The 13503-nt window shown below is 39.7% G+C and overlaps 2 protein-coding genes and 1 pseudogene across 2 annotated transcripts; 1 reads left to right on the top strand and 2 right to left on the bottom strand.

The window, feature by feature from the left end:
- Nucleotides 1–2460: 2460 nt before the first annotated feature.
- On the top strand, nt 2461–3448 carry LOC131793953 (sterol 26-hydroxylase, mitochondrial-like; annotated as a pseudogene).
- A 1394-nt stretch (nt 3449–4842) lies between these two features.
- LOC136277620 (tetratricopeptide repeat protein 28-like) lies at nt 4843–6615 on the bottom strand. The gene has a single exon (XM_066159997.1). It carries the CDS (start codon nt 6613–6615, stop codon nt 4843–4845), a length of 1773 nt encoding a protein of 590 aa, XP_066016094.1.
- Nucleotides 6616–8313: 1698 nt separating this feature from the next.
- LOC136277619 (tetratricopeptide repeat protein 28-like) lies at nt 8314–10050 on the bottom strand (the record flags this gene model as incomplete). Its single annotated transcript, XM_066159996.1, has 1 exon — nt 8314–10050. A coding segment is annotated over exon 1 (1737 nt), but the record flags the coding sequence as incomplete, so codon positions are not given.
- Nucleotides 10051–13503: the final 3453 nt, after the last annotated feature.

The following is a 13503-nucleotide window of genomic DNA, read 5'->3' as shown; positions in this document are numbered from 1 at the left end:
AATTTAATTATCCTTTGATATACCCTTACAGAACAATTCAACAAATACTTCTTATCATGTTTTGTAACTTTATTTAATCTTACCCTCTTCGTATTAAGCTTACAATCATTTTTTGTAACGCTTCTAACCTTCAAATAACGACGTAGCCAAGAGGACTTCGGTATGCTTGGACGAATACACTCATAAACAAATTCCTTCAGTTTTCTGCCCTTTCTTCTGAGACGTTTCAGAGTAGCTTCTGGTATTCTACTGGGTTCTCGATCACGTCTAAATACACGGTTGTGTTTACATGTAAACATAATATGAGATAACTCCTTTGATATAGCAGGTTTCGCTTGATATTTCTCAATAAAAGGTTCAGTCGTAAAGGATCGCTCGTAAATTGATCTCTCGTAAAGTTCGAGGACCGACCCGTTCCAAAAACGCTCCACAAGTTTTAGTGTGGGTCTACTGCGAACGGTGTGTGACTTTGTATGTATATTGGGCGTAATAGCCATCGAATTTCTTTCGCGTGCATCAAGCAAGGAATTGTCCACAAAGGCAGCCATTGCTTTAAACCATGCTCACCAGATAGCTCTCTAAGGTTCATTCTAGGCATGCGCTAACACTTCACGCATGCGCTGTAGCGGAACTGCGTTTTGTGACTGAACGCAAAAAAAAAAAAAAAAAAAAAAAAAAAGAAGCCGAATTTATACCTCGGGCGTTTCCTTCGGAAAGCCCGAGTAAAAAATCTCTGACGGGGTCTTGAAGTTGAGTTGAAGGATGACTTATTTACGAATGCCTTATTGCTACTTCGCGTTTGAAAATCCCGGCTTAAAGCTGGGTGAATTCAAATTGTCAATCTTATTAATTGTTCTTGGCACTGGCCTTCTGCTAGAACGGTTTAATACAAAGAAAAAGGATTTTTTTTCGTCGAAAAAAAGAAATTTAAGCAGAAGAGATTGAAAAGTACTAAATATGTCTTTGTTTTCTATATCATTTTTAAATGATTCAAAAGAAAGAACTCTCAAAGAGCCTAAAAGTTTTTGAAGCGTTCTTTTGGAACACTCCTAAATACGGTCAAACTACTTACTGTGACACTTTTATTCAGGGACAATCAAACAATCAGAATATGTTGAATATGTAGGATCAAGGGAAAAATTGCACTTCTTAACGAGCTTTATTACGTCAATCGTTTATCTTCATAAATGATGAAGAGCGCTTCGTAACTCTTCATGATATTTAAGATGGTCTTCTGTAACGTTGACTGGACGAAAAATACTTTACCTCGTTCCTTAGTACTCGAGAGAAAGTGATGCATCTTTGAAACTAAAGGAAAATTTTGAGGGGGGTGGGGCTTTCTTCACCCAATAACTGTATCCTAGCCTTTTTTTATAGGTACTTAGTAGTTATTAGGAAAGTTAGCTTTCTCAACAATTTCTCAACAATTGTTCGTTCAGATGATTTAGAGCGGAGAAGCCTGGAAATAGTAAGATGTGTTTTTAGAGCAGAGAAGCCTGGAAGTAGTAAGATGTGTTTTAAATAAGCCAAAAGTAGGAATCTTCCATTACTATCATCAGCCTGATGACAATTTAAGCGCAGTTTTCAAAAGCCGTTGACAAGAACATTAAGTGTTCCATAGGTCTGCCAATTCACGTCCGAAAGAAGGTAAAGAGATTTGACCGACATTAATTTTATTTACACTGTAGAAGTCAATATCTCCTCTTCTGATGCATGAAGTCGGATGTGAATGAAATGTAAAAGCTTTTTCTTATTCTGCTCATTGGGTGTAAGATAATTCTAACACTCTTCAGAGAAAAAGACAAATAACAAGCAATGATTCTTCTCTCAAGCTTTGCAAGCTAAATGACAGAAATAATTTGTTTTTAGATTGGGGTCCGATAAGATATCGGATGGAAAGAAAAATAACTTCCAATGCTAGAAGATGCATGAGAAAAAAAAATTATCTACAGTCGAACCTGTGTTCAGCGGTCACCCACTGGGTTAAGATGGCTTAATACAAGTTGACCGCTTAATAAAGGTTTCACAGTAAGGGGGTATCGCAAAAAAACGACATGAAACGGCATCTTGCGCCAAAGTCGAACACTTAATGTAAAAATACTCGCTCAAAAATACGTACCGTTTGCATTTGAGGTTGGAAGATAAACATGGGTTAAAGTTTACTTGAAAGCTCGTCCTTAGCTTTATTTGAGTGGGTCCGCTCTAAGTGACCATTAAAAACAGGTGGAGGACAATGCAAACAGGCTGTTGGGACTTAGCAAAGGGTGACCACGACCGCTTAATAGAGTTCATAAGTGTCGTAATTGAGGAGAAAAATTCTCGGGACTCTGACAGCTGGCCGCTTAACTAAGGGCGACCGCTTGAGTTTTTTTTACGGTGCCGCTCAACACAGGTTGGAACACAGGTGGCCCAAGCTCCAGCTGTGAGATGATCATCTTGCGCAATAAGAGTTATGCCGTCGGAGATTTTCTGGCGAATGCGGTGGAGGTCGGTTTTTTGCCACCTTGGTTTTACAAGATCTATGAGACCCAGAAATTTAAAAAGTTTTTTGATAATTTTGACACGATGTACGACTACGCCGAACTATTTATCGGGAGAAGAATCAACGAACTGGAGGAGAAGTCATGCAAGCCATCAAAGGAAACAGAGCGTGACCAAGCTGGCTTCTTCAAGTTCCTCCTGGCCAGCGGAAAGCTGACGAAGGATGACCTGTTGGCGAGTGTAATCGATGTTCTGTTTGCCGGAATTGACACTACGTCCAAAACGATGCAATGGGTTCTTTACATGTTGGCCAAAAATCCTGAGAAACGAAGATTCTTCGACGAGAAGTGCTCTCAGTAGTGGTGGGAAATTCTACCTTTGCAACGCCGGAAACGCTGGCTCGTATACCATATTTGAAGGCCTGGTTACGAGAGACCCTCCGCCTATACCCTGTTCTCTCCGCTATCCCGCGAAGAACGAAAGAAGACATAGTATTATTGTACTACCATATCCCTGGGGGCACTGCTCAAGTTGAGTTCCTTGTTCACCAAATGGGGTGAGATGAGGGTATTCTTGAAGATGCCGAAGCGTTTAAACCGGAGAAATGGTTGCGAAACAAAGATACCGCTTTGATCGAATCAGCAGAAGCTTTCGCTTCTCTTCCGTTTAGATTCGGAACACGTATGTGCCTCGGTCGACGTATTGCCGAGTTAGAGCTTCATCTGCTGATGGCCAGAATCGTACAGCAGTTTGACATCTCTTACCCACCGGAGGCAGAGAAGGTGGAGCCGTTCATGAGAGGGGTCACCATTCCTGACAGACCTGTTAGAGTGCAGTTTGTTGACAGAAAATGAGTCAGGTTTTCATGTTGCCGCGTTCACACTGCATTGCAACACTGTTTTGAGCAGAAAGTGGGACAAATTCTGATGACAATTGCAACTCGTTTAAACAATCCACACCTATTGGATCGAAGGTATTCAATAAGTCACATTTTATAAGCCAGTTTGAACCATTTCAGCGATCCCCTACATCTGATGAATAATTGTGTTATTAATCTTCAGAATTATTCAGTGGTGTTACTTGAAGGTCACATCTTCTCGTTAATAATTTTTTGCATTTTTATCAAAAGTTCGCTGGGTAATATATTTGCTTCGGTGTTCTGAAATACTAGAAAAGTTATCTTGCTAAACTGTATATATATGTATATATTTGTGTATTTCAATACATTTCAACGGTCTTAGGAACTATTTTTCTCGCATGCAAACTTTTGTAGTATACAAATTTATTTGGTATTCTTTCGGTTTTCATTGAACATTTATTGTCTTGTAATTCACAGATATGGCACAATAGTAGCAGACGAAAAATCTGTTGAGTTTTTTTAGTCAACAAAATGGAATCCCCTACCTAAATTGCCCTTTGATAATAATGTAACCTTTTCGTGACGTTCAGTTGATTAAACGGAGCGAAATAGTAGCAGTAGAGGGAAAGTGAAGGATAACGAGGATACAAAAGTATCTATAAGCATACAAGAGTCTGTGTGAGGATACAACAGTATCTACACATAGGGGTATCGATTAACTTTTACACCCTAAGATCAGTACGTATATTCTTCAGACTGTTTTCTATACATTTCCTTCAGGTGCTGACAAGGAGATTTTGCTTAATAATCAAGAGCTCTTGTGCTTGTTGATCATTTTCATTATTCTTATGACCTCGATGTTTGATTCAGTAGTGATACTGTGAGGAGAAATTAGATGCTAGTCACTCCTGGGGGTTAAAGGGTTAAATTGATAAAACTACTGGGGTTTCTATGAGAATACAAGGGTTTGTATTACTGTACGATTAGTATAAAGTATCCCCTTTTTTTAAATTGTGTTTATTTTGGCATGTTAAACCACAATATTTTTTTTCAAAAGCCTTGCAAGAAATTTCCAAAAATTTAAGCTCAGAAAAAACTTCTTTTCCAAGTTACACATTTGTTTAAAAGTCTCTTGAATTGACTGACTAATCGCCTTTGAAAAAGGATTAAAAATTTTCTTTCCTCGAAGAACTAATCTTTGTTCGAAACCTAAAAAATTGTCACACTTGCTTGGGTTGTTTACTGAACTAAAAACTTAAAAAATAAATTGGAGTTTTTAACTTCGGAACTCCTATAAAGAGATAACACTATACGCTGTCTTGTTTCAGATTAAAAACTTAGATGTCTGATAAGCATTTTATGGAAATACTGTCCTCTGTGTATCGATCCGAGTTTTCCTTCACGTATGGTGTCCTTTTTCTACAGGCTAGTAGTTAAATAGTTCTGAGCTTAACTAAGTTCAGTTCATTCTGTTACAGAAGTTTTTATCAAAGTTGTGGCTCTTAAGGTGCGCTAGGCACCGGCCAACTTCCAAAATCAAATGTCACGTTGTCGCCCATGATCATAAATGGCGCCCATTGAGAAACTTTATCAAAGTCGTTATTTCTCATCCACTTCCTGGCCTTGTGGAGAGATTCACTTGCGCTTTCACCGCGGTACAAATGTTTGTAGAAACAAGTCATGAACTGCTCTGTAGCTGTGTCATCCAAGGCCCATCGTGCCGCTAACACTGAACGAGCTCCGGATCCTAAGAATGCTCGGGCAATTCCAATAACTCCCTCGGTTCTAATCTGTCCACAAGCACTGTGACAACAACTAAGCACCACTAGTTTAGCTCGCAACCGAGTTTTTGAAATATCTGCCATCGTCAAAAGATAATCTTCTTCTCGAGGAAAAGGTGGGTGTAGGGTAAGGTGCTTAGGAGAAAGAAAAATCTCCCCTCTTTCAGAATCTCCATGCGCAGCAATGTGTATGAGGCTCACTGAATTGATCGCTTGGAGTACAGAATGCTTTGTAGCGGACTCTCCTGTCAAAGGCGTTACGCCAAGAAGTGTTCCAATCATCTCTGCTTCCTTTCTTGCACACGGCAATGGTGTCATATTTCTGCACCGTCCCTTGTAAACCACCTTTCCAACCACAGGGTCACCCACTATCAGAGCCCCGGTCTGACTGTGATGGTCTGGAAGACTGTCTTGCACAAGCTTTAGGGTCGTGAGAGAGGGAACCAGCCGAATCCTGCATCTCTCTGATAAATACTTTCCTCCTTCGTCAGCTAAGGCTGCAAATGGCACTTGGTACACACAGGAATCAGGGACAATTATGATCTCGGGCTGCTTCAGTAAACTGGCCACAGGAGCAACGATTATCTTGTAACACAAGTGAAGACTTGTTTTGAAATCTTCGGTATCATAGTAATGCAGCCCTGATCGGTTGTTGCGCTGAAGTGACATCAGTTCTTTAAAAAAGTCATCTAACTCAGGGACTATTCCGGTCACCTTGTTTGGGTCCAGGTTCACTTTCTTTTCTGAAAAAAGAATAGCTCCCGTTGCTTTTATTATCCAAAACCGTACCTCATCTCCGCCAACCGAAATGTACAGGCATGCACAGTCTGCTTCTTTTCTGATGATCCCTTGAATGCCACACCAAGATTGTGGATCGCTTGAGATCTGCTCTTGAACAGAGTACTGAGCTGTCATCAAGTCGACCAGGCATCTTGCCCTTCTCAGCTCTTCGACGTAAAGGGCGTCTTCAGGCTTTCCAGTGGAAGAAAGCAATCTGCTGAAGCACTTGTAGGGAAAGGTGCCGTACTTTTCTAAAAGGGATATTTGAAACTCGTCGTTTTCTTTAAGATAACCTCTCAAAGTTTCGAACTTTTGGATGCCTTGAAAAAGATACGAAGAAGCCTCTTCAAGATGACCTTGCGACGCCATTAACGCCGATAAATTACAAAGGCAGCGAAACTCGTTCAAGTTGTGTCCAATATCCCTACTTAGTAGAAGAGCTTGCTTAAGGTATCCTTCAGCTATGTCATTTTTACCAAGAGATTGGTAACAAAATCCTAAATTGTTGTAGCAGACTACTACGTTTTCTCTATCACCGATGTCTATGACACTTGTAAGGGCTTTCTCGCAATATTCTTGAGCCTTGTCATATTCACCACGCTTACAACAAATTATGCCTATGTTTGTGTAGTCTGCTGCTTCTCCACTTCTGTCATCGACACCCTTTCTAACGTCCATTCCTTTCTTTAGATACTTGTCAGCCTCTCCATACATGCCTAGTGAGAGAAACAAACATGTGAGGTTTCTGTAGCTTGTTGCTTCTCCGTCCCTGTCACCAATTTCTATTCTGATTGCGAGTGCTTTCTTCTGATATTCTCCAGCCTTGTCATATTGACCGAGTGATTGGAACAAAGTTCCTAGGTTTCCGTACCTTGTTGCTTCTCCATCCCTGTCACCAATTTCTATTTTGATAGCGAGTGCTTTCTCATGATATTCTCGGGCCTTGTCATATTGACCGAGTGATTGGAACAAAGTTCCTAGGTTTCCGTAGCTTGTTGCTTCTCCATTCCTGTCACCAATTTCTATTTTGATAGCCAGTGCTTTCTCCTGATATTCTCGGGCCTTGTTATATTGACCGAGTGATCGGAACAAAGTTCCTAGGTTTCCGTAGCTTGTTGCTTCTCCATTCCTGTCACCAATTTCTATTCTGATTGCGAGTGCTTTCTCCTGATATTCTCGGGCCTTGTCATATTGACCGAGTGACTGGAACAAAGTTCCTAAGTTTCCGTAGCTTGATGCATCTCTATCCCTGTCACCAATTTCTATTTTGATAGCGAGTGCTTTCTCATGATATTCTCGGGCCTTGTCATATTGACCGAGTGATTGGAACAAAGTTCCTAGGTTTCCGTAGCTTGTTGCTTCTCCATCCCTATCACCAATTTCTATTTTGATAGCGAGTGCTTTCTCCTGATATTCTCGGGCCTTGTCATATTGACCGAGTGATCGGAACAAAGTTCCTAGGTTTCCGTAGCTTGTTGCTTCTCCATCCCTGTCACCAATTTCTATTTTGATAGCGAGTGCTTTCTCCTGATATTCTCGGGCCTTGTCATATTGACCCAGTGATTGGAAGAAAGTTCCTAGGTTTCCGTAGCTTGTTGCTTCTCCATCCCTGTCACCGATTTCTATTTTGATAGCGAGTGCTTTCTCCTGATATTCTCGGGCCTTGTCATATTGACCGAGTGATTGGAACAAAGTTCCTAGGTTTCCGTAGCTTGTTGCTTCTCCATCCCTGTCACCAATTTCTATTTTGATAGCGAGTGCTTTCTCCTGATATTCTCGGGCCTTGTCATATTGACCGACATATTGGAACAAAGTTCCTAGGTTTCCGTAGCTTGTTGCTTCTCCATCCCTGTCACCAATTTCTATTTTGATAGCGAGTGCTTTCTCATGATATTCTCGGGCCTTGTCATATTGACCGAGTGATTGGAACAAAGTTCCTAGGTTTCCGTAGCTTGTTGCTTCTCTATCCCTGTCACCAATTTCTATTGTGATTGCGAGTGCTTTCTCCTGATATTCTCGGGCCTTGTCATATTGACCGAGTGATTGGAACAAAGTTCCTAGGTTTCCGTAGCTTGTTGCTTCTCCATCCCTGTCACCAATTTCTATTCTGATTGCGAGTGCTTTCTCCTGATATTCTCGGGCCTTGTCATATTGACCGAGTGATTGGAACAAAGTTCCTAGGTTTCCGTAGCTTGATGCTTCTCCATCCCTGTCACCAATTTCTATTTTGATAGCGAGTGCTTTCTCCTGATATTCTCGGGCCTTGTCATATTGACCGAGTGATCGGAACAAAGTTCCTAGGTTTCCGTAGCTTGTTGCTTCTCCATTCCTGTCACCAATTTCTATTCTGATTGCAAGTGCTTTCTCCTGATATTCTCGGGCCTTGTCATATTGACCGAGTGATTGGAACAAAGTTCCTAGGTTTCCGTAGCTTGATGCTTCTCCATCCCTTTCACCAATTTCTATTTTGATAGCGAGTGCTTTCTCCTGATATTCTCGGGCCTTGTCATATTGACCGAGTGATTGGAACAAAGTTCCTAGGTTTCCGTAGCTCGATGCTTCTCTATCCCTGTCACCAATTTCTATTTTGATAGCGAGTGCTTTCTCATGATATTCTTGGGCCTTGTCATATTGACCGAGTGATTGGAACAAAGTTGCTAGGTTTCCGTAGCTTGTTGCTTCTCCATCCCTGTCACCAATTTCTATTCTGATTGCGAGTGCTTTCTCCTGATATTCTCGGGCCTTGTCATATTGACCGAGTGATTGGAACAAAGTTCCTAGGTTTCCGTAGCTTGTTGCTTCTCCATCCCTGTCACCAATTTCTATTTTGATAGCGAGTGCTTTCTCATGATATTCTCGGGCCTTGTCATATTGACCGAGTGATTGGAACAAAGTTCCTAAGTTTCCGTAGCTTGTTGCTTCTCCATCCCTGTCACCAATTTCTATTTTGATAGCGAGTGCTTTCTCCTGATATTCTCGGGCCTTGTCATATTGACCGAGTGATTGGAACAAAGTTCCTAGGTTTCTGTAGCTTGTTGCTTCTCCATTCCTGTCACCAATTTCTATTTTGATAGCGAGTGCTTTCTCCTGATATTCTCGGGCCTTGTCATATTGACCGAGTGATTGGAACAAAGTTCCTAGGTTTCCGTAGCTTGATGCTTCTCCATTCCTGTCACCAATTTCTATTTTGATAGCGAGTGCTTTCTCTTGATATTCTCGGGCCTTGTCATATTGACCGAGTGATTGGAACAAAGTTCCTCGGTTTCCGTAGCTTGTTGCTTCTCCATTCCTGTCACCAATTTCTATTTTGATAGCGAGTGCCTTCTCTTGATATTCTCGGGCCTTGTCATATTTACCGAGTGATTGGAACAAAGTTCCTAGGTTTCCGTAGCTTGTTGCTTCTCCATCCCTGTTACCAATTTCTATTCTGATTGCGAGTGCTTTCTCCTGATATTCTCGGGCCTTGTCATATTGACCGAGTGATTGGAACAAAGTTCCTAGGTTTCCGTAGCTTGATGCTTCTCCATTCCTGTCACCAATTTCTATTTTGATAGCGAGTGCTTTCTCTTGATATTCTCGGGCCTTGTCATATTGACCGAGTGATTGGAACAAAGTTCCTAGGTTTCCGTAGCTTGTTGCTTCTCCATTCCTGTCACCAATTTCTATTTTGATAGCGAGTGCGTTCTCTTGATATTCTCGGGCCTTGTCATATTGACCGAGTGATTGGAACAAAGTTCCTAGGTTTCCATAGCTTGTTGCTTCTCCATTCCTGTCACCAATTTCTATTTTGATAGCGAGTGCTTTCTCTTGATATTCTCGGGCCTTGTCATATTGACCGAGTGATTGGAACAAAGTTCCTAGGTTTCCGTAGCTTGTTGCTTCTCCATCCCTGTCACCAATTTCTATTCTGATAGTGAGTGCTTTCTCTTGATATTCTCGGGCCTTCTCATATTGACTTTGCAATTGCAACATTAATCCGAGTTGTGCATAACGTAGTGCCTGGCGATGTGTGTTTTCCATCGTTTTCATGATGTTGATTGCTGATTTGTAAACCTCAAGGGCCTGCCACACGCGACCAGTTTTGCGAAGGAACTCGGCGACTACTATACCTATGTATATAGCTGATATGGCTTCTTTTATGTTGTACATCTTGACCTTGAAAATAGAAGAAAAAATCCATAGTGAAATGTCGGGAATTTATCAAAATTTTTATTTTTTTGTCTCGTATGCCAATCTGGCTTAGTCTCTCTTTCGAAGTCAATATTTCTCCACTGAATGGGCGATCGCCCAAATTTCGGACAAAAGTTTTGTTCCCTTTCATAAACTGCAAATGTAATGAGCGTAAAGTAAATAGACATCCGTTGTGTTCTGGCAACGGCTAACTTATACCCACCCCACGTGTCTACCCCAATTATCCATTACTATTGGAAAGTGAAACTTCCGATACCAAAATTTATATACATTCATGATATCTTCCTGAGCCAGCCATTTTAATATTTAGGAATAGCATTGGAGGTTATTTTTATGACTGGCGAAAAGTTTAATTTTTCACAGGTTTTTTCCTTTCGGGATAAAACGTCAATACTCTTTTGTGCCGTATTATTTTCAATTTTGGATTTTATAGCGTCAATCAAAACTAAGGAGATCGCCCAGCGCAATCTTCCGCTTAGTGTTAGAGACAAATTTAATTTTCAAATCGTTTCCAGTTCTGCTGTATTCTGCCAACCACCAGTTAACGGTCTATACATCACGGATCAGTTTAGAATCAAAAACCCAATTCCTTAAAAAGTTTATAAGTTCCTTTTTTCACCGTGTTTGCTAAATATCTTTGATCACAGTTCTCATTTTTAACTCGTGAATTATTACGCGCATGCGCAAGAGCGAGTTGTAGATATGATGTAGTGAACTGATGGCACTCGCTCGCTCGCTCGCTCGATTGGTCGATTCCTGTAAACTTTTTTTCGATTTTAGGCTTTGAGTGCATGTGATAGTTTTTTGGCGAGTGATAAACAAACGAAATGGCGACCTTTGTTGCTAAGAATAGTGGTGGGGTGAAAAAGAAGCCAATGATGATCTTAAAAGACTTTATTTTTTTTTCATTTTAGTTTCAACAAGCTGCACCAGCGACTGGCAGGCGTGCAAGGATTCACACTGAAATAAGAGAACAACATTATAAAATTTTAATTTACAATCCTTGAACTTGAAAACAATCCGAAGATTCCTTAAAAATATCACTTACTCCGAAGCGCTCGGAGTTTACAGGTGTTCTAAAGGTTTTTCTGTTATGGCGTCAGATTGGGGAAAAAATCGATCATTACACATCGCGTCGTGTGTTTTTTCTGTGTGAAGCAACAGAAGGTGCCGGCGACTGACGAAATTACAGGTTAACGCGAAAATCAAATAACACCTAAACAAATCATTTTGGCTACCGAATTTTAGTGAATTTTTAAAGAACAATTTCCTTTTAAGTTTTAAGGCAATTTGAAGATTCAAAAGAAATATTACGTACTAAAATGCGAAAGTTATACACCACAAAATTGATAAATAGGCCTGAAATGAAATTCTATCTTGTTCATGATTAAACGTTGCCTAACACGTGACCAAAATCTACCCAGGCGGAAATCCAAATGAAATGACGGTGGCAGTTTGGGCTTAGTTACATCACTTAAAACTCGTTCCCGTTTGTCTCATTTGATAAAGAGGGAATCATTGATGTTTTCATTAAGACAGTATTGCCTCGATTTTCCAATATTTAAAATGATAGACATTAAATTTTACTTTTCACCCACATTTACTTCCAACCTTTTCTTTTCAACCAGAAACAAAAATGATATATGTTTAAAACACACGACATCATCCACCCTTTTCAAATGCAATAGCATGATCATTTCAATTGTAATGCCTTCTTATCCCAACGTTACTTCATTTGTTTCTTTGCTACATGTCTTAATAATAATCGCATTTCCTTGCAACGAGTTCGCGTTTCTAGAAATTAAATAATAAAGTAAGTTTCCTTTGATCTGCTTCCTAAATTAAAAATTTATTATGACTCACAGGTTTTGCATGTGTTCGGAGAATGTTCCATATTAGCTACCTCTGAATGAAGGTCCTGTACTCTATGGCGTGTTTGTTATAATTGTCCGTGCATCATCGATATGCACTTTATTTGATGATCTTGCATTTTGATTGTGTAAATCCTTGAAATAAGTGCATTATTTGTCGATGTTTTTGGAAAAGTATTATAAGATATCGAAATATAAACATTAGTATTTTTTCCTTTAAATATCTCATTCAATGTAAGAAGCCATAGCTTCTTTTCAAAGGGAGGGGGGGGACAATGATATTTCTATATGCACTTTATGTTGTTATTCTTATGATAAGTTTTTTGAAGCTTTCATAACGATACTAGTATTGTTTGGATTTCTAAAACAGTCAGCATTGATGCGAATTTCCTTTTGGAACGTTCCTTATTCATTTTAATGATGGCAAAGGGACTTGTATGAAATCGTCCGAAGGAAGTCAACTTTTTCCTGAAAAAGTAGAAAAACTCCATGGTAAATAGTCGGTAATTTACCAAAATTATTTTTTTTGTCTCTTTTCACGCCATCAAACTGAAAGTAAACGGACAGAATCGGCATAAAGCCAAGAACCGTCGAGAAAATTCATAACAATCTGTCAAAGTCTTTCTTTCGGAGTCAGTTATTTTCTACTGAAAAGGCGATCGCATAAAAAATTTCGGACAAAAATTGATGGGGCGTAGTTCGTGGGGGCCAGTTTGTTCCTTTTCATAGACTACAAATGTAATGACCGTAAAGTAAATAGATATTGTTTCCTTTCGACATAAAAATGATAAGTTACCAGTTGCGTTCCGGCAAATAATTATTTGATGACTCAGGAGAAAAACAATCACTCGATACCAAAATTTTTATAAGTTTATGATATCTTTCTCAGCCAGCCATTTTAATATTTAGGAATAGCATTGGAGGTCGTGTTAATAACTGACGAAAAGTTTCATTTTTCACAAGTTTTTTCTTTTTGGGGTAAAACGTCACTACTCTTGTATGCCGTAACATCTTTAATTACAGATTTTATAGCGTCACGCGTAAACTAAGGATTTCGCTGGCGCAATCTTCCGTTTAGTCAGTAGAAACAAATTCAAATCGTTTCCATCGCCCAGAATTCAGCGACATATCCGGGACTTTCATTGAGACGCTGGCGCTAAATTTAAAAGCTAATTAGAAAATGATTGTCAAACAATAAAGGAAAAGGGCTGAAAATGTCGAGGAAGGCTTACGTTCTCTTCGTTTACGGATAAACTACTTTTCAAATGCTACTTTTACCATATGGCTTTTAAAGAAGAAAGTTCAATTGAATAGTGTATCATTCTCACTTTGTTCTTGCGCTTTCAGAAGAGGTCGCACATTTGCCTTGAAAATTGACTATGTTAGCATCCTGCTTGTATGAGAAGTCGATCTCAGCGCACTTTCAGGCATAATTTACCTTCACTCAATTGCTAGATTTCTCTTTTACCATATGGTTATTTTTATTTGACATTCTAGAAAGCGTCATAGAAATTTTCAAGGGATTCCAAACTTTGGAAGT

The sequence above is a fragment of the Pocillopora verrucosa genome, chromosome 13 (genome assembly GCF_036669915.1).
Source record: "Pocillopora verrucosa isolate sample1 chromosome 13, ASM3666991v2, whole genome shotgun sequence".
NCBI lineage: Eukaryota > Metazoa > Cnidaria > Anthozoa > Scleractinia > Pocilloporidae > Pocillopora > Pocillopora verrucosa.
The sequence above is the reverse complement of the archived record's forward strand: the minus strand, read 5'-3'. Positions and strand labels throughout refer to the sequence as shown.

Excerpts from the sequence above, each read along its gene's own strand:
- LOC136277620 (XM_066159997.1), bottom strand. The coding sequence starts at position 6,615 with ATGTATGGAGAGGCTGACAAGTATCTAAAGAAAGGAATGGACGTTAGA.